General features: G+C 41.6%; 1 protein-coding gene across 9 annotated transcripts in view; it reads left to right on the top strand.

Annotated features, from left to right (window-relative positions):
- The window catches only part of cacna1eb (calcium channel, voltage-dependent, R type, alpha 1E subunit b), a 73,056-nt gene that overhangs the window by 38,727 nt on the left and 16,830 nt on the right, over window positions 1-17,499 (top strand). For 6 of the 9 annotated variants that reach the window (XM_042219616.1, XM_014332420.2, XM_042219612.1 and 3 more), the window contains 20 exons: window positions 936-1,126; window positions 1,304-1,407; window positions 1,489-1,604; window positions 2,613-2,666; window positions 3,864-3,944; window positions 4,134-4,343; window positions 4,499-4,611; window positions 4,985-5,097; window positions 5,253-5,384; window positions 5,635-5,704; window positions 6,088-6,205; window positions 6,794-6,861; window positions 6,951-7,018; window positions 7,371-7,388; window positions 8,467-8,481; window positions 11,075-11,842; window positions 13,177-13,457; window positions 13,699-13,831; window positions 14,589-14,718; window positions 17,432-17,491. In XM_042219616.1, the coding sequence (XP_042075550.1) occupies window positions 936-1,126; window positions 1,304-1,407; window positions 1,489-1,604; window positions 2,613-2,666; window positions 3,864-3,944; window positions 4,134-4,343; window positions 4,499-4,611; window positions 4,985-5,097; window positions 5,253-5,384; window positions 5,635-5,704; window positions 6,088-6,205; window positions 6,794-6,861; window positions 6,951-7,018; window positions 7,371-7,388; window positions 8,467-8,481; window positions 11,075-11,842; window positions 13,177-13,457; window positions 13,699-13,831; window positions 14,589-14,718; window positions 17,432-17,491 (2,843 nt within the window). The remainder of the gene's footprint in view (window positions 1-935; window positions 1,127-1,303; window positions 1,408-1,488; window positions 1,605-2,612; window positions 2,667-3,863; window positions 3,945-4,133; window positions 4,344-4,498; window positions 4,612-4,984; window positions 5,098-5,252; window positions 5,385-5,634; window positions 5,705-6,087; window positions 6,206-6,793; window positions 6,862-6,950; window positions 7,019-7,370; window positions 7,389-8,466; window positions 8,482-11,074; window positions 11,843-13,176; window positions 13,458-13,698; window positions 13,832-14,588; window positions 14,719-17,431; window positions 17,492-17,499) is intronic. The other 3 variants (XM_042219631.1, XM_042219625.1, XM_042219638.1) reach the window with 3 other exon arrangements.

The raw sequence follows: 17,499 nt of genomic DNA, 5'->3' as shown, positions 1-17,499 counted from the left end.
TAAGGTGAGACAGCAGAAAACAAAAATGTATTTCCAGTGGAGGATGGCAGTGTATAATGTACAGGTCAGTGATTGTTTCACCACAGATATTAAAAGGTCGTTCGCTCACATCTAGAGCGTAGAATAGCAAACACACTGGAAACACTAACCCGACTCTTCACTCTGTACAAAAAGTGTAAAAAAAAAAAGGACAAAAAATTGATTAAAACAAGCGAGCTATACAGTAACATGTTATCAGCTGTGTTGGTGTTGCTAGGTTGATTCTTGTAATGCTTTTCAAAGTGCCAGACTGGACTGTTTCCAGGGTTTATGCTGAAATAAGATAACCATCTGCCGGCTTCACCTTCCATTTGAGTGCAGCGAAAGAAATAAAGAAACACAAGAAACACAAGAAAGAAAAACATTACTTCCCCAAATCTTCTTTAACTACTTTGATAACCTCCACACACTACTAACCTAGTACCTCAGACCCACCAGATCCAGATGTTACAGTGTTATATAGTTGAAGTTGGGGTATGATATAAAAATCGCAGACAGATTTTGTATGCCCTGCATCTGCCAATTATCTGTGAATATCCTCTCTCATAGCCAGGATGTGAGTCGTGAAAGCTGTCTTTTTTTTTTTTTCTTTTTTTTTTTAGCACTGCTGCTTGATTTTGTTGCCGTGGAAATGTGGATCCAGTTTGGATGCTGGCACTGGTCCGTACCTCCACATCTGTATTTTGTGGTAGAACTCGACTTTCACGCCTGTCCTCATTTGCCCTCCACTTGCACATTGTCTTCTGCACTTTAATGTAGACTTTCAGTTACCAGACCTGGGGGGCGGGGATCCGTAAGGACCACAATCAAGAAAGCGGCAGTAGATGAATATCTGGGGTCATTATGTTTGTGCTTCAATAAATGGGCGCCGTGACATTTATGTTTCGTACTTGTAGACAATGAGACTGTCGACTCGTCAGAGCTGGCATTTGCGTGCGGTGTGAGGAAGTGTCCTGAGAAGTACGACTGCAACGATACCTGGATCGGGCCCAATGACGGCATCACACAGTTCGACAACATCCTGTTTGCTGTTCTCACCGTCTTCCAGTGTATCACCATGGAGGGATGGACGGCTGTCCTCTATAACGTGAGCAGAAGCATTCAGCCTGAAAGTGAACCCTTAAACCCTTAAACCCTAGTGTTTCATATTTGATACACGAGTTTTTGAGACCTCTACATCGTCAGTGTGATCCCTCACCCCCTTGAAGGCTTGAGCACTGCAATGATGCTGAGTGTTTAATAACATAAAAATTATGGATTTCAGACCAACGATGCCTTGGGTATAACGTGGAACTGGATGTACTTCATTCCTCTCATCATTATTGGCTCGTTCTTTGTTTTGAATCTAGTTCTGGGAGTCCTGTCTGGGTAAGTGTGCCTCATTTATGTGAACATTTCTGTCCGTATTATGAGTGAAGACAGCTGCTTTCATATGTTTTATTTTTTCAGAGAATTTGCGAAGGAGAGAGAGAGGGTGGAGAACCGGAGGGCCTTTATGAAACTGCGTCGCCAGCAGCAGGTGGAAAGAGAACTGAATGGCTACCGAGCCTGGATAGACAGGGCAGGTACTGGGCAGCAGAACAACTTTACATCTTTTATTACAGTGAGTGTGGAGAGGCTTCAGTGACTTAATCCTGGATGTTTTGATGAGAAATGCAGCGGCTGATGAACTGAAGAAAAATGTTGAATCAATTAATCGATCAATTTTTTTTCTTTTTTTCTGGTCGTGGGAGAATTTCTATAACCAATTGTTTCCACGTTGTTATAATACCACTAACAGTTCACTGTGGAATATTTAGTAGTGAGAACATTTCACAGCTGGACTGGTGAGTGAATGCTTTTGGCAATGTAAGGTTGAAACAAAGTGTTAGGCAGGATTCACTGTTCAGAAATATTCCAGCACGTACCTCCACCACAGTTTTGCTTCGCATAGCTGTTAAACAGAGTGAGCCAGGCTACCGTTTCCCCTTCATGTGCCGATACACTGAGTCTCTTCTTTTAATTAAAATGTAATCGCCCTGTTAAAAGCAACACAGTGATTTCATTACATTTTTGAAGAGAGACTGGTTTGCTGCAGACACCTTCAGACTTTTGGATCCGCAGCAGAGTAGCTGAGTTGAGTTGCAGCAAACGCACAGTGCTGTAATGGCAATCTACACTGCTAGGCTCCCACGCAGGCAGAGGGTGAGAAAAAGGTGATACTGACTCATTGACTTAAATTTGTGTGTGTGCTTATATACACGCGCTTCTGTGTGTTTGCATGTGCGTGTGTGTGTGTGTGAGAGAGAGAGAGAGAGAGAGAGAAAGAGAGTCGCTGTGCATGTGCAGTCATGTGTGCACGGGTGTGGGAGAGTGTGGGAAGAGAGGGAGAAAAGAGAGCGAGATATTGCGAGATTGTGAGCGAGAAAAGGAGCTCTGTCTTTAAGAAGGTCACACCGGCCTCTCAGTGCAGTGTTTGCATCAGTTTGGCCTCGGTTACAATGGGCGCTATGACTCTGAAATGTGGGTTTTAGCTGCGGCTTGATTAAAAACAAATATTTCTGCATGTAACCTTCAGTTTTATTGCATTACAGAGGAGGTGATGCTTGCAGAGGAGAATAAAAGTTCAGGGAGATCACCGTTAGATGGTAAGTTCACATACTTTGCCCTTTAGAATTATCTACATATACAGAGTGCATCAAAAAGAATCATCAGATTCTGAAAGGTTATATTTTTTTAAGTAATGGACAAAGAAGCTCGCAGTAAATTTAAAAATACATGGCCAAATACAAATGTTTACATTTAAAACTTACCAGTGCTCAATGTGTCCCCCTCCTGAGGCACGGTTACCTACCGGCAACCCCATGAAACTTATGAATCCCCTCTAACAGCACCTGTTTCGACAGGTATAGGCGAACGGCTGTGGAATTAAAGCGCTTCAAAATACACCGTGTATTTGTTGTGTTTGATACTGCAAATTTTGGTATTGCTCCGATACCAAGTAAATACAGGGCCAGTGCTGCCGATACCAATTCCGATGCTTTTAACTTAGAAACGGGAGAGCCGTGTGTTAATATTATTATGATGAATCATCACCAATTTTCATATTGTTAACACATTTAATGACCACTAAATCAGTGTGATCTTTATTTTTTCACAATAATTAGTTAATATAATAAACCACTTTTCAGCTTTTTATGTATTTTGAAACATTTTGTTTACTTGTTTTGGAGACCTGTAATGGAAATGTGGCTGCCTCTAAAGCACTTTGGATCATCCTCTGTTGTTTAAATGTGCTATGGGCTATAAATAAAATAGACCTGACAGTCAGCACAAAAAGGTTCAAACATTTTTTTTGGTATATTTTTTCATTTCCAAAACAAAATAGTTTATTTAACACAATTCAGTGGGCTGTTTACTGAAGTTAGAGGATGGAAACAAAGTATCAGTATCGATCCAATACCAAAACCAGCGTCGGTATTGATACTATCGATATTTGTATCGATCTCACACTTCTACCATGGATATCTCATACATATATCTCCTAACCTATAATGACTACTCAGACCTTAAACACGACTCAATATTTTATTGATAACCTGGAGGTTACCATTGCAACTAAGCTTATATTAATGTTATATCAATTTAATGGGTTAAAAAACGGGAAGTGCCTGATTTTAATGAGTTGTATTACAGGCACAGCTGTTACTGTTATGTTATTTATGTGGACCTTTAGTGTGACAGCAGAAGTCACCATTTCACCCGTTGTTTTCATTTTCATTTCTGACGTAAAGTTAGCAAAGTTGAGGTTTTGGTAAAGTTGAACTTGTGTGAAACATCTTTAGTGCTGAAGAGATCAAGTAAGAAGACGGGTGCGCGGCGAGGAGCACCAGGGGATGAGAAGTATACAGACATGTCTACCGCCAGTGAGTGAAGCTCAGTTACTCACTGTCTTTACAGTAGGCTTCTTCCTACTTTCTTTACAGGATATCACCTGTGTCTGAGCTCTTGAGTTACTTATATACTGTACCTTTCACATGCATATGACTAACTCGAAAATTCCCCCGCCTCCCTCTGTAAAAATTCCTTTCTTATTCTCCCTCTTTCTCCTTCAGGCATGTCACGATCGAGAATGAATTTCCGCAGCGGCCGCCGCGGCCCCGCTGCCTACTTGCGACGTAAGGAGCGCATGTTGCGCATCTCGATCCGCCGCATGGTGAAGACAGACACTTTCTACTTGATGGTGCTCAGTCTGGTGGCTCTCAACACCATCTGTGTGGCCATTGTCCACCACAATCAACCCGACTGGCTCACCGTCTTCCTCTGTGGGTTTCTTTTGTGAATGTCTGTGCTGTTTGCTTTTTTTTTTTTTTTTTTAAATCAAAAAAGCGAAATCAGGTCAGAAAATACCTTCTTTCTGGCTGCACCCTGCTTCATTCTGCTTTCTGACTTTTGCTTTTCCCCCCTCTTTAATCTCCAGACTATGCAGAGTTTGTTTTCCTGGGGCTGTTTCTGGCTGAGATGTTTTTGAAAATGTATGGTCTAGGTTTCCGGCTGTACTTCCACTCATCTTTCAACTGCTTCGACTGTGGGGTGAGGTCCTTCATCTCCTTTTCTCACTCTGTGCTAGAATATATACTTTTCTTGTGCTAAATGAAGACTAGGCTACTTAACGTCAGGGATACAATTTCTTATTACTTGAATAGATTATATAAACCAAAGTGAACCATCTTTACCAAGAACAAAGGGAGGACTGGACTTTATACACACAGTGGGCTGATTAGAGATATAATAATCAACACAGGTAAAAATGATGAAGGGACTAAAACTGAGCAAGAAAACCAACTTTCAAAGTAAATTAGAACATAAGCGAGAGAACTGATGGCAAAACAAAAAGAGGATTTCTACATTGCTGCACAGGTGAAGCATACAGAGCTTGATTTTTTCCTTCTGACATGTTTTGCAGGTTATTGTCGGCAGCATCTTTGAGGTGGTGTGGGGTTTCTTCAGACCTGGCATGTCATTTGGCATCAGTGTGCTCAGGGCGCTGAGACTTCTGAGGATTTTTAAGATCACAAAGTAAGTGGGGCAGCAGGACAGTTCACAGAGAAAGTAAGTCATGACAGCCTGGGTTGCACGATGGTTGTTGAATTTTTACACGTTCCAACTGACAAAAAAACCAACTAAACAAAAAACCCCAGAGGGTGTATTATTTTATTATTATTTTTTTCCAGATACTGGGCCTCTCTCAGGAATTTGGTGGTGTCCCTCATGAGCTCCATGAAGTCCATCATCAGCCTGCTTTTCCTTCTCTTCCTCTTCACTGTGGTGTTTGCTCTGCTGGGGATGCAGCTGTTTGGAGGGAGGTGCGTACTGACATCCTTAATTGTCAGTGAATTCGGCCAAATCGGTTTTCCTTTTGATTTCAATAATAATGGCACCGTTTTGAAAAACAGTATCTGCTTCCTAAGATCTAAACAGCAGTTTCCTCAATGGTGTCCTAAAATAAGAGGAGAGGAAGCGATATGTCCAGATGAAAATAGCTCTGCATCCTCCTCCTCCTCCCATTCTTCCTTGGTCATATCTGACCCTGCTTTCTATCTGCCTCCCCTCTAGGTTCATCTTTGAAGATTACACTCCCACCAACTTTGACACGTTTCCAGCTGCCATCATGACAGTGTTTCAGGTTTGGCTCCCACAGATCCCCTCATTTCTGCCTGCTCTCCATGACACATTGCACCCTGGGATATTTCTCACCCCAGGCGCAGATTAAACAACTCTGCTCGCTCGCTCGCTCGCCACCCCCTGCCTCCGCCATCATCCCACACATCCATGCACACATATGCGCACATGAATATCAGACAAGGGAAATGTGGAAAAAGTCCACATCGTATCTGCTACACATCCGCTGCACTGTAAAAGAGTGTTTTGATCAGCAGACGCTGTAATTATTGCCTTGCTGCCATTTTAATACTATACTTTGAACTGGTTGGTAGACAGTGACTTTGTCTCCTGTGCAGTGAATCTGATGTGAGCAATGTGCAAAATATTCTGTGAATTTGCCCACAGATTTTGACCGGCGAGGACTGGAACGAGGTGATGTATAATGGGATCCGCTCGCAGGGAGGCGTTCAGTACGGCATGTGGTCATCCATCTACTTCATAGTGCTCACATTGTTTGGAAATTGTATCCTTGTTGACCTCAAAAGTGGTCAGAGAGCGCTGATAAAAAGCGTGATGCCTATAAGTGGTGGAAGTATTTTAGATAAAAATAGCGACATACCCGAGTGTTAAAATGCTTAATATCAACAGAAGTACACAGAGTTAAACTAGTATAAAAATGTTGTATCAAAAGTAAAATCTTTAGCAGAATATCCTCTGGCATCAGTAACATTGATGTTCTTTGTGGTCTTTATTGGTAAATGCAATTAAAATAGATTTGTAGGTGAGGTAAAAGGTGAAAGGAAAGTATACAAGTGGCTGATTAATGACCAAACATACCTACACCAGATCACAGCAAGTACAGTAGGGGTCAAAGGTGAGTCAGCAGCTGGGTGGAGAAGGATCAAAACAGAAATTTATATTTGACACCAGAGGTGTCTTTGGATGGAAACAAGTGAGCAATATTTAGCGCTTTGGTGACATGACAGCATTTGATTTCGCGCTTTGCTTCGGTAGTCCTGAAGAGCAAGCTAACTGACATTCATGCGGTCGCCTAAAATGTGATTTTATTTGTACTTTTTGGCGTTTTTGTCCTTGACCGACATTACGACAGACACGCTGCTGAATGTCTTCTTGGCCATTGCCGTGGATAATCTGGCCAATGCACAGGAATTGACAAAGGTTTGCACTGTTTTTAAAGTTTGTGCTGTATGTGACACACGTTCTGCTGTTAACCGCTCTTCGATTGCGGGCGTGGTCTTCTTCTTTAGGATGAAGAGGAGGAAGAAGAGTTCTTCAACCAGAGATACGCCAGAGGAAGAGACGGCCTGATAGCTGAGTAAGTTACTGGTCGACATCTAACAAAAAAATCCACGTTTAAGATGAGATAACCACAGTCTTCACAGCTCTTAAGTAACTGAATTTGAAATTGGACTGAAACTCTCTCACAGTTCCTCATTCTCAGTCGTTTTTTTAGTGTTTTTCCAAGTCATTTTCCAAGAAGTGAAATGAAGCTAATACTTAAGATATGAATGCTGTGGGGAAACTGATGGTTCCTCATCTTACTCTGTTAGAGGGGAGATGTGTTAAAGTCAGATTAAAATAAGTCAAGATCATTTATTTCCACCATGAGAAGAAGTTGTAGGTGTAAGTGTCAAATGTTTAAAACAGTATGTTCCTTATTTCTTCAGCTGCGCGGTGAATGCAAGGTAGAAAGGCATGTTTAACGTACTGATGCCAAAATTATGAATGTAAATTGAATGTGCCTGATTTAAAAGCATGAGTCATTTCCGACTCTCCGAGCTGCATAACTGAAACTCCTGTGACTGCCTTGGCTTGTGATTGGTTATGGTCAGCCTCTTTTGTTAATCAGAGGGGTAATTCTTCACTGATTTCCTTGCTCCTTTCTGCGACCTGGCGGCTTTCCCACAGGTCTAATTATCCCATAAGTTTGGGAGGAGAAGGGCGGGAGGTGTACTTCAAAGGTTGTCGGGAACAGTGGGAAGTCTGAATGTGTGACTCTACTGGGAGGAGGCACACTTTGGAGTGGGTCTGATTTTGACCAAGTTTGCCTGATTAGTGTGACTCCAGCTCATCAGAATTTCCACTGTGACAATGACATTTTTTGTTGGAGGGCATAAAGATGTTACGTAACATCTGGGTGTCCTGCAGAGGCACGTTAAACCTCTCACTGAGAACACTGACCTGGCTAGATTATGGCTGCACCTGTCCTTCCTGTGTTTTACACCTCAGACCTTTTTCACAGCAGATTTTCACTGTATTCGCAGGAAATGCACAGCTGCATTCAGGAAATCTAATGACGGCTGATTTCTTCTTGAGGAGAGTATTGTGGAGGCTGGCGCTCTGAATTAGCATACTGGGACATTTAATGGGCCACCACTAACATTTGAGCTATGACAAGTCAAAATGGCTGCTGTGAAAAGGGTCCATTAACTACAAATGTTACTAAGTCAGATTTTCCTGACCATATATAATTAGAGATTGATAAATGTGTTTTACCTTCTTCCCAAGTAGGCTTTTATTTATGGTGCAATAAGAAAATCAACTTGCAGAGGCTCAAAGCTTCTTTTTTACAGAATAGTTTTATTCAACTGTTAATGTCTTGTAGTCGTTAAAATACTATTATACAGTAATGTTGAATAAAATGACTCTGTTGGTGCTTTTAGGCTTTGGTTTTAAAGTACAAATGTAGCAAACTTCCAAGAGTAGACAGTACTGTGCAAATGTCGTGAGCCACATCTCGTTTCTCTATATTTTGCTTCCAAGGAACCAGACTTTCATGTAAGTTTTTAAAGTGGTTTTGAGCAATAGTTCTCTAAGCTTTCTAAATGTCTTCCAAAGTGTTTCTTTGGAAAATGGCTGCTTTTTCACCAGTTTTCAATCCAGCCCTTGTACCTGACCATTTTTAGAGGATTAAGTTTTGTTTTTGGTTTTTTTTGTTTGTTTTTTTATTTGGTTTTATTTTGAGTTACTTACTCTGCATGATTAAAGCATAAAATGCACCTAACTCAAGGGACAAACCAGCGTAGTGTTTATACATAACAGACATAAAACAGTTTAAAATTGAATCTTAAACTATCATTTGTTCCAATTTCTTTGGTTGATCCTACAAAAAACAAGAGACAACAGAGTTTGACAGACATAAAATAGCATTTTTCCACCAACAAGGTGATTTCCAGAGAACTAGTAGCTGAAAACTTGCCATGTCTCAACATGGTGTGCAGTGTGTCCTTAAAAAAACTGAAGTAACTGGACAAGTGAAGAAGAAGAAGAAGTGGAAGGCCTAAAAAAATTATTCCAATACAGCATTCCAGTGGAAGGGAAGCAGGGAGAAAAGTCTGTGGTATTCCCAATGAGAAGTGCATGGAAAATCAGTGGCAACGGGTTTTATGAAGCAGTTATATAATACAAATTCAAATCAATATGCATGGAGCGATCAGGACACTGAGCATCTACAGCAGGGGTCTCCAACTCAAGTCCTCGAGAGCTACTGTCCTGCAGCTTTTAGATGTATCCTTGTTCCGACACACCTGAATCAAATGAATGGCTTGTTACCAAGCATTGCCAAACTTGATGGCGTGCTGAAAAGGTAATTCAACCTTTTGATTCTGCTGCGTTGAAGTAGGCATGCATCTAAAAGCTGCAGGACAGTAGCTCTCGAGGACTGGAGTTAGAGACCCCTGGTCTACAGCCATCTGTAAAACATGGTGGAGGCTCTGTCATGGTTTGGGGTGCATTTTAACCAATGCTGTTGGCTCGAGAACTATTCCTGAAGACTACTTAGAGAAATGAGAAGAAAACCTGCCTAAGAGAGTTCAGGCTCTGTTGAAGAATAAAAATGGCCATACCAAATACTGACTTTCACCTTGTTTCAATTGTATAAACCAAATTTAAACAAATGAAGGGTCACTCAGTATTTTTTTAAAAATGTAACAAAAAAAAAAGTATTAAAAATTATTCTTTAGAGATATTGCAGAGTGATGGGGAAAAAATCCTTCTGAACTTCTAATATGAACTTGTCTATTTTAGCTACTTCCAGTCAAGTCAAATCAGAAGCCGTTCAGCCAGGTTCCCCTAAAAAATAAAGAATTTGTAGTGAATTAGAGAACAGACGCTGTGAAACAGAGAGTAGTAAAGGATATCAAAACAGTAGCAACTCTAGCATGCCATGCACATATTGTAAAATACTAGTGTCCACAAACAGCTGAGGCTGTACTTCTTTTTGCTGCTGTTCAGCAAAACACAAGGGAGCACCGAAGGGTGTGGCTGATGCTCCCATTTGTTTTAATTTGAAATGACGGTGCTATATTGCGACACCACCAAAGTCTCTGCAAGCTGATTTGTTACCATATGGATCAGGACTAGCTGCTGCCTGCACACCTGATCTACTCTGATCACCAGAAAAACATGACAAAAATCCCCAAAGCGATGCGATGTCAGGACACGCCTGCATAAACTCTCTCTTACTGGTCTCGGACTCTAGCTGTGACACTGAATGTATCATTTGTCTGTTACATATTTGAATGTTAGTCTCGTAAGTGCTGCAACAATCGAGGTGCTGATTTGATGTGTATTACAGTGTTCTTCTGGCTCCATCATGTTGTCTTGTTATATGCTTGTTACGTGGCACTGACCAAAATGTTGTGTTCGATCATATCAATCGATCATCAGCCATCAAGATCTTTGAATTTTGAATATATTTAATGTAAAACGCCCAAAACTATACAGCGGCCTTGAATGCAAAGTGTGCATTATGATAAATTAAATGCTAACTTCAGTCCTCTTTTGGATTCAATTGCAAGTACAGTTTGTTTCCTCTGGACACGTTTTGTTCGGTGCCACAGCAAATGTTCTGTGTATGTTGTTAAACACTAATGTCTTGTTTTCAAATAATCACTCATTGATTACATGGACAACAAAAGAATCTGAATACCAGTAAGTATAACTGTATGCATCTGTGTCACACAGAATTTCTCTCTTGAGTTTTCGTACTCAATTTCCCGTAGATGTTACACAATGTTTGCACCTTGATCCTGCACCCTTCGTTTTTGTTCTCGTGGGTTTTTGTTTTTCTCTTTTACTTTCGATCTGTCCTTACTTCTCAGGAATTGTTTGAGTTTTTTGGATGCCTTTGTATTTTTTGCACATTTTTTTTTTTTTCATGGGAATTTTTTTTGTGTGTGTTACTAATCAACTAACATTATAAATTCACAGAAAAGGTCTGTCCTTTTCTTGCAACTTTTATTTTACTTGTTTGTTTTTTAAAATATATTATTGGTATGCTAAATGAATAATAGTGTTCATGTCTCTTTTGGTCACTAATTCCTTAAGATGAATTGCAGAATATTTATTTCGAGTACATTGTGGTCCTCAGTGGCAGAAGAAGACCCTACCTGTATCGGAAACGTGCGATCCACAGGGGCCGGCCTACCTTTCCAGATGAACCGGATGGTGCACTGGCTGCTGCAGACGAGCAGCCCCTAAATGGCTCCAACGCCTTTGCCAACCGCCGCGAGAGGAGAAGAAAAGTTAACATGTCGGTGTGGGAGCAGAGAGCCAACCAGCTGCGCAAACGGCGCCAAATGGCGAGCAGAGAGGAGCTGTTCAGCAGCCCTACAGAAGACACCGTCGAAACTCCTACCATTCCCCACCACCCCTCCAACCTTTCCTCAGAGGCCAGCCCAGCTCACCTACCTGAGTCACCGATGTCGGTGGGGATGCCTCTTCCCGAACCTCCAATGTCCATCTCTATTCCCATGCCGGAGCCTCCAGCAGCTGAACCTCTGGTAAACCTCAGCGAAGAGAAGACAGGAGGACCAAACCACCGGGCGGCAGGTGGTGGCAGACACAGGATGGCCCGAAAGTTCAGGTCCAGTCAGGCGCCAGAAGATGGAGCCCGTCATAGACGCCACCGCCATCGCGAGGCTCGTATTGAGGCAAAGAGTCTGGACTGTACGCAAACGCCACACGAGGTGCTACATATCAGAAGGTCGCTCAGCCAGGAGAGAAAAGTACTGGATGAAAGAGAAGAAAGGGAAGAAAGGGAGGACAAAGAAAGAGGAGAGGAAGAAGGAAGCTCAGTCCACGATGATGGGACATGCATCGTTAACCCCTATGCAGAAGTTGGAGAAGATTGTATAAGGTAAGCCTGCTCTCATGCATTTCTCGACTGGTGGAAAGAAGCTAAAGTGTTTTAAATTTTAGGTCATTTGCATCATTTTATTTATAGATAATATTTTTACCTTTTATGCTATGCTATGCTTAGAAATAAACACCAAAGGATTACGAGGTAGGACACTCGTTCAACAGATGCAACAAGGAAATGCGTATATAGATACCGCAAAGCTGTGGCACAGTTTCTCCATGTCATGAAAAAAATTGTATTGTTACTTCAATTTAAGTTTATTCTGGAGCAGTTAAGCAAAAAGCAAAATTCATTTGTTCTATAGTAATTAGTTATATGGTCAAACATTCTCGGAGAGCAGCAACATGGCGTTAATACAGAGCAGACCAGGTGTCAGTGACAACAATAAAGGAAAAGCTGGGGTGGATGTGGGTTGCAAAGAGGATTGCATCAGTGGTGTTGGGAAGGTTACTTTTAAAATGTATTCCACTACAGATTACAGATTACATGACCCAAAATGTATTTTGTAACGTATTCCGTTACGTTACTCAATGAGAGTAACGTATTCTGAATACTTTGGATTACTTAATATATTATCATGCTTTTTACAACTACATGAATGTACTATTGCTGTGTGATTTATTACTATTACTGAAGGTTGCACTCCATACCAATACCAACTAGATTTTTAAATCTTAATATAAAATGAATAACAGTAGGTGGACATTAGGTAAGGCTGCGCTTTATGCAGCGATCTCAAATAGAAAACTATTCCGCGCGTATATAAAACAGGTCCGCCGCTCCGGACCGTAGTAAAGGGACCTCTGGCTAATACGTGGGTTCCGTGTCGGGCTCATAACCGAAAACTAGCTTTACTTTGTTGTCTGGGTCAACTTTGCTAGCGAGAGACAGACAGAGGCGTAGAAAGGCTGCTCCAACGGAACTTATTGTTTCGGAGGAAAACACGACCACAGTGTACAGTCGAATCAATAGTTTACTTACAACGGGGCTCATCAGGCACTCTTTTTGGCTGCAGTGGTTATTATTATATTTAAATGTTTCCATCTCCCGTTTCTGCTCGGTGACAACTCGTACTTTTCCACTCTCCTTTTCGACTGTAACGGAATACAGTTACTCATATTTTGTATTTTAAATACGTAACGGCGGTACATGTATTTCGTTACTCACCAACACATGTGCATCAGTTAACTGACGTGGGCTGCTCTTGAGGTGATCTGTTACCACCTGATTTATTAGATTATCATTGTGCTCAGCTGTACTTTGTGATCTGCATGAATTAATGCCATGCTCGGTTTTGGTGAGTTTTTTTTTATTTTTTTTATTTTTTACAGAGCTGCTGAATGCAGTGCAGATATTCCTGATCCTCCTCAGTGTGAACAGATAGTGGACAGCACCTGGTCAGAGCAGGTTGAGGGTGGCCACTCAGATCAGTATGAGCCACTGTGCCAAAACATCCCAGTGGAGACTGCTTTAGAGGCCACAGAGTTCACTGTGAGTGCTATAGAGTCAGAAAACCGTAAGGCATCCATCAAACGGGACAAGTCTAACCTGGAAGACAGCGTGACCATCGAAATGTCTGCACAGCCACTTCTGGAGCTCACACCCATGACAGGTAGCACTGTGACCACTTCTCATTGCAGTCCTTTGCACAATGCATCACAAAGTGGGATTTAGTGTCAGTATCACTGTACCACACTGTGTAGGCGTTCTTGACATCTGATAAAAGTGGCCACTAGTCTTTTTTTCCCCCTGAATCCACTGTGTTGGTGACTCACATTGTTCTTCCTTTGTCAGCTGTTCATGGACAGCTAAAACATTTTTTCTTTGCTCTCATGTGTCTGTCTGGGGTTTAGTGAACAATAAAGAGTTGGAGGCATACCAGTCTGACCAGAATGAAAATGAGGAGGACACAGAGGAGGAAGAACCTCCAATTCCTCCAAAACCTGTACCTCCAGACAGCATGTTCATCTTCAAGGCCTCCAACCCGTAAGATGTAGCCGAAGCTTCCAAATCATTGATTATCTGATGGAATACAGTACTGTGCAAAAGTCTTAAATCACCCATCATGTTTTAAAAAGATTTCAGTAGGAAAATGAGAAATAAGTGAAACATGAAACATACAGAGTGTATAAAGTGAAAACAGAGCTTGTACAATACAAGTAGTCTTTGTAGTTTATAGTTAAGAGTCAATAATTGTCATTGATGAAAATGAAGCCTCTACCAATCAGATAGTATTTCATGATGGATCAAAATCTGATGGCACCTTCTGCATTCATGATCCCTTCTCAAACACCACTGTGTGAAAGGCAACCCCAGATCCTCCACCATGTTTTACAGGTTGCCGTAGACACTCACTGATGTACCTCCCTCCCCAGCTCCTTCATGCATATTGACAATGTTGTGAACCAAGACTTTAAAATTTGGATTCATCACTCCATGAGACCTGTTGCGACTAATTTTCATCACAGTTCTTGTGTAATTCAACATACAACCGCCTTCTCTCTCCGTTTACCTTCCTTAATATTGGGTTATTAACAGCTGCCCTTCCACACAGAGATTTCTGATGAGGCATTTTAAGAAATTACAAGAAAGTTCAGCTCCTTGGAAACAAAAGAAATAAGTGGTGACTCCAGACTTTTGCACAGCATTTTAAATACTTGTTTTCTTCTTGTTTGTAGTAGCAGTAGTTGTTTCTATGCATGCCACTCACGCAGTTATATGCATCTTCTTTGTTGTAATGTAGCATCAGGAGGATTTGTCATTATGTGGTCACTCTCCGCTATTTTGAGATGACCATCCTGCTTGTGATCGTGGCGAGCAGCATTGCACTGGCTGCCGAGGACCCTGTGTGCACTAATTCAGACAGGAACAAGGTGAGCTCAGACAACATCTGTCTTAAAGACTTTGGTTTTTTTTATGAAAATGAAATTTACACAATCAAAATGATCATCAAATCACCCTCAGATGTCTTCCAGATGGCCTGAAATGGTCTCATGAAACTGTAGTTCAGTGCAAGTCTTTTAGGTTTGATCTCTAGTTGACATAACACTGTGTCAGCAACAATGTGCTGTGACACATTTGCTATCGCGCACATACAAGGTGGCAAGCAGCCTGATAGCTGCGCAGTTTGTTTTTCACGACTTTTCACTCGTCTAAGTAGCATGGAACGTGTCAAGAGTGACCGAATAAGGACATATGAGTAAAATCCACACTGTGCTTGGGTATAAGTCGAGTCAGTCAAGTCAACAAATGCTGACAAGTGCTCAACAACATCAGGTTAAAACACGTAATTTAAGGGATTAAATGAAAAGTAGGCACAAATTCCCATCAACGAGGCATTTTAGATTTTGCACAGTAGCTGCTCTCACTCACCAGTGCCTCTATGGTGGTTAACACCTTCACCTGACATACGGAAAAGCACCAGTTTAAGCCTCAAGGGGTCAAAAGCTTGTGTACTGCTAATGCTCATTCGAAGTCTGTAAAAAATGGGAGGATTGCATCAGGATGGGCATCTGGCTTAAAATTTGTTCCATATCAAATATGCGGATCCATCTGCTGGGGGGACCCCTTGGGAAGTGAAGGAGCAGCTGAAAGTACCCGGCTACTTATGCTCACTGGACACTTCATTAGTTACAACTTGCTGCTACTGGGTTGGGTTCAGAACTTCCTTAATTTCCAGTGGCACAGATTCAACAAGGAGCTGGAAACATTCCTCTGAGATTTTGGTCCATATTGACATGATAGCGTCAAACAGTTGCTGGAGACTTGTTCGCTGTACTGCCATTTCATTGCATTGCAAAGCTGCTCTGTTGGATTGAGAACTGGTGACTGTGGAGGCTGTCTGAGTATAGTGGTGTACTTTTCATGTTCAAGAAACCATTTTGAGACAATTTGAGCTTTGTGAGACCAGAAGATGGGTACATTGTGGTGTGAAAGGATTGGCATGGTCGGCAGCAATGGTAGACTGCAGTGCAGGAAAATTTCACACCTTTACACGATCACCGCCAGCTCAGGATGTCTGGCCTGCAAGGCAGGATGGATCCATGCTTTGATGTCTGTGCCAATTCTGACCCTACCAGTTAAATGTCACAGCAGAAATCAAGACTGATCAGACCAGACAATGCTTTTCCAGCCTGCACTTTTAATACAAGACAGGATGGATCCATGCTTTCAATTCGCTAATGTCAAATTCTGACCAGGCAACATTTTTCTAATCTTTTATTGTTCAATTTTAGTAAGCGTGTACGAATTGTAGGGGCACCCGATGTGGTCTTCTGACCATCTACTTCATTTGCTGACGAACTGTGCATTCAGAGATGCTCTTGTGCATACCTTGGTTGTAACAAATGTAACAAACTTCCTACCTGCCTGAGCGTGTGGCAGGTCTTTTGTGCGTTTCTACAGGAACTGGAGAGAAGGTGTGGCTTATTTTTAACTAACAACACTGGCAGCACCTGGGCCCTGAGAGCTCAGTTCCTGGGCGGTTCTTCTCCCCGAGACACCTTTTTGGATTTTGGTTACTCCTTCGTTTGTTCTCTTGCATTAAACAACCTTGCACATGCCATCTCTTCACTCATGCACTCATTTACACCACTGACAGTACTGACCACACAGTTTGTGGTTAGTGTAACTTATTTTCTTGTTAAAAATCAAAAATTTTAATTGTGTGCATCTCCCTGACACTGAGCTACTGATCCCTTACTAACAGCTTAAGTTATTCTCCACTGACCTCTGGCATCATTTTTGTTCAGAAAACCAACACTCCCTAGATATTTTCTGTTTCTGACCATTCCCCGTATACCGTAGAGATGATTGTGTGGGAAATCCCATTAAATCAGCAGTCTTTAAACCCAACACAGGTGGTAAAAACCCCAATGCAGTCAGTGGAGCCATCAGAGTGTGTGTTGTGTGGATCTTAGTACTCTTCAAGGTCAACAAAAGAACTTAAAGGGGCACTCTGCCAGTTTTGCATATAAAAATAAGTTTACTTACAGCACTGCTTAGTTTGTAAAAACAGCTTTAAGAACAAGGTTATTAAGATTATTTGTGGAGTCAGTTGACAGATGGTACCATCAACGTGAATTTTGGGGAATGTAGGATCCAGCAGAAGGATTTTGACCCCATGAGTCACTCAGCTGAATGGAATTGTTAAACGACATTACTGGAGCGTCTCCTTGAGGAATATCTGGGTTGGTTAGAGCACCAAACAACATGTGTTTTGTGTGTCAAAGTATGCAAAGTGACCCAGAGCCACACAGAGTAATTAGAATTTCTGTCTATAATTTTCTCAGTTGAGTAATTGAGTTGGTTACCTGGAGCTATACTTTGACACCGCTCACAAATGTACTGATTCATTCTAAGAAGATGTGTCCTGAAGCATTAAGGTGGATGAATCATGCCAGCTTGATGCTAGCAAGTTCATTGCCACTGGCAGGATGGGAAAAATGTAAATTTGATTTACTCTTGAGGAGCTTTACGCGTGGTTGTGTGTACCGTCACTGATACTAAATGCACCTCAGAAAAATCTCAAACTCTGGACTGAACTTTTAAAACGTCATTTTTTTCCCTAATTTTGAAATTATCCAGGTCCTCCGATATTTTGATTACGTCTTCACTGGAGTGTTCACCTTTGAAATGATCATCAAGGTGGGTGG

This window comes from Haplochromis burtoni, unplaced genomic scaffold, assembly GCF_018398535.1.
Source record: "Haplochromis burtoni strain Fernald_Lab_line unplaced genomic scaffold, NCSU_Asbu1 Contig_3, whole genome shotgun sequence".
In the NCBI taxonomy this organism is placed as follows: Eukaryota; Metazoa; Chordata; class Actinopteri; order Cichliformes; family Cichlidae; genus Haplochromis; species Haplochromis burtoni.
The sequence above is the reverse complement of the archived record's forward strand: the minus strand, read 5'-3'. Positions and strand labels throughout refer to the sequence as shown.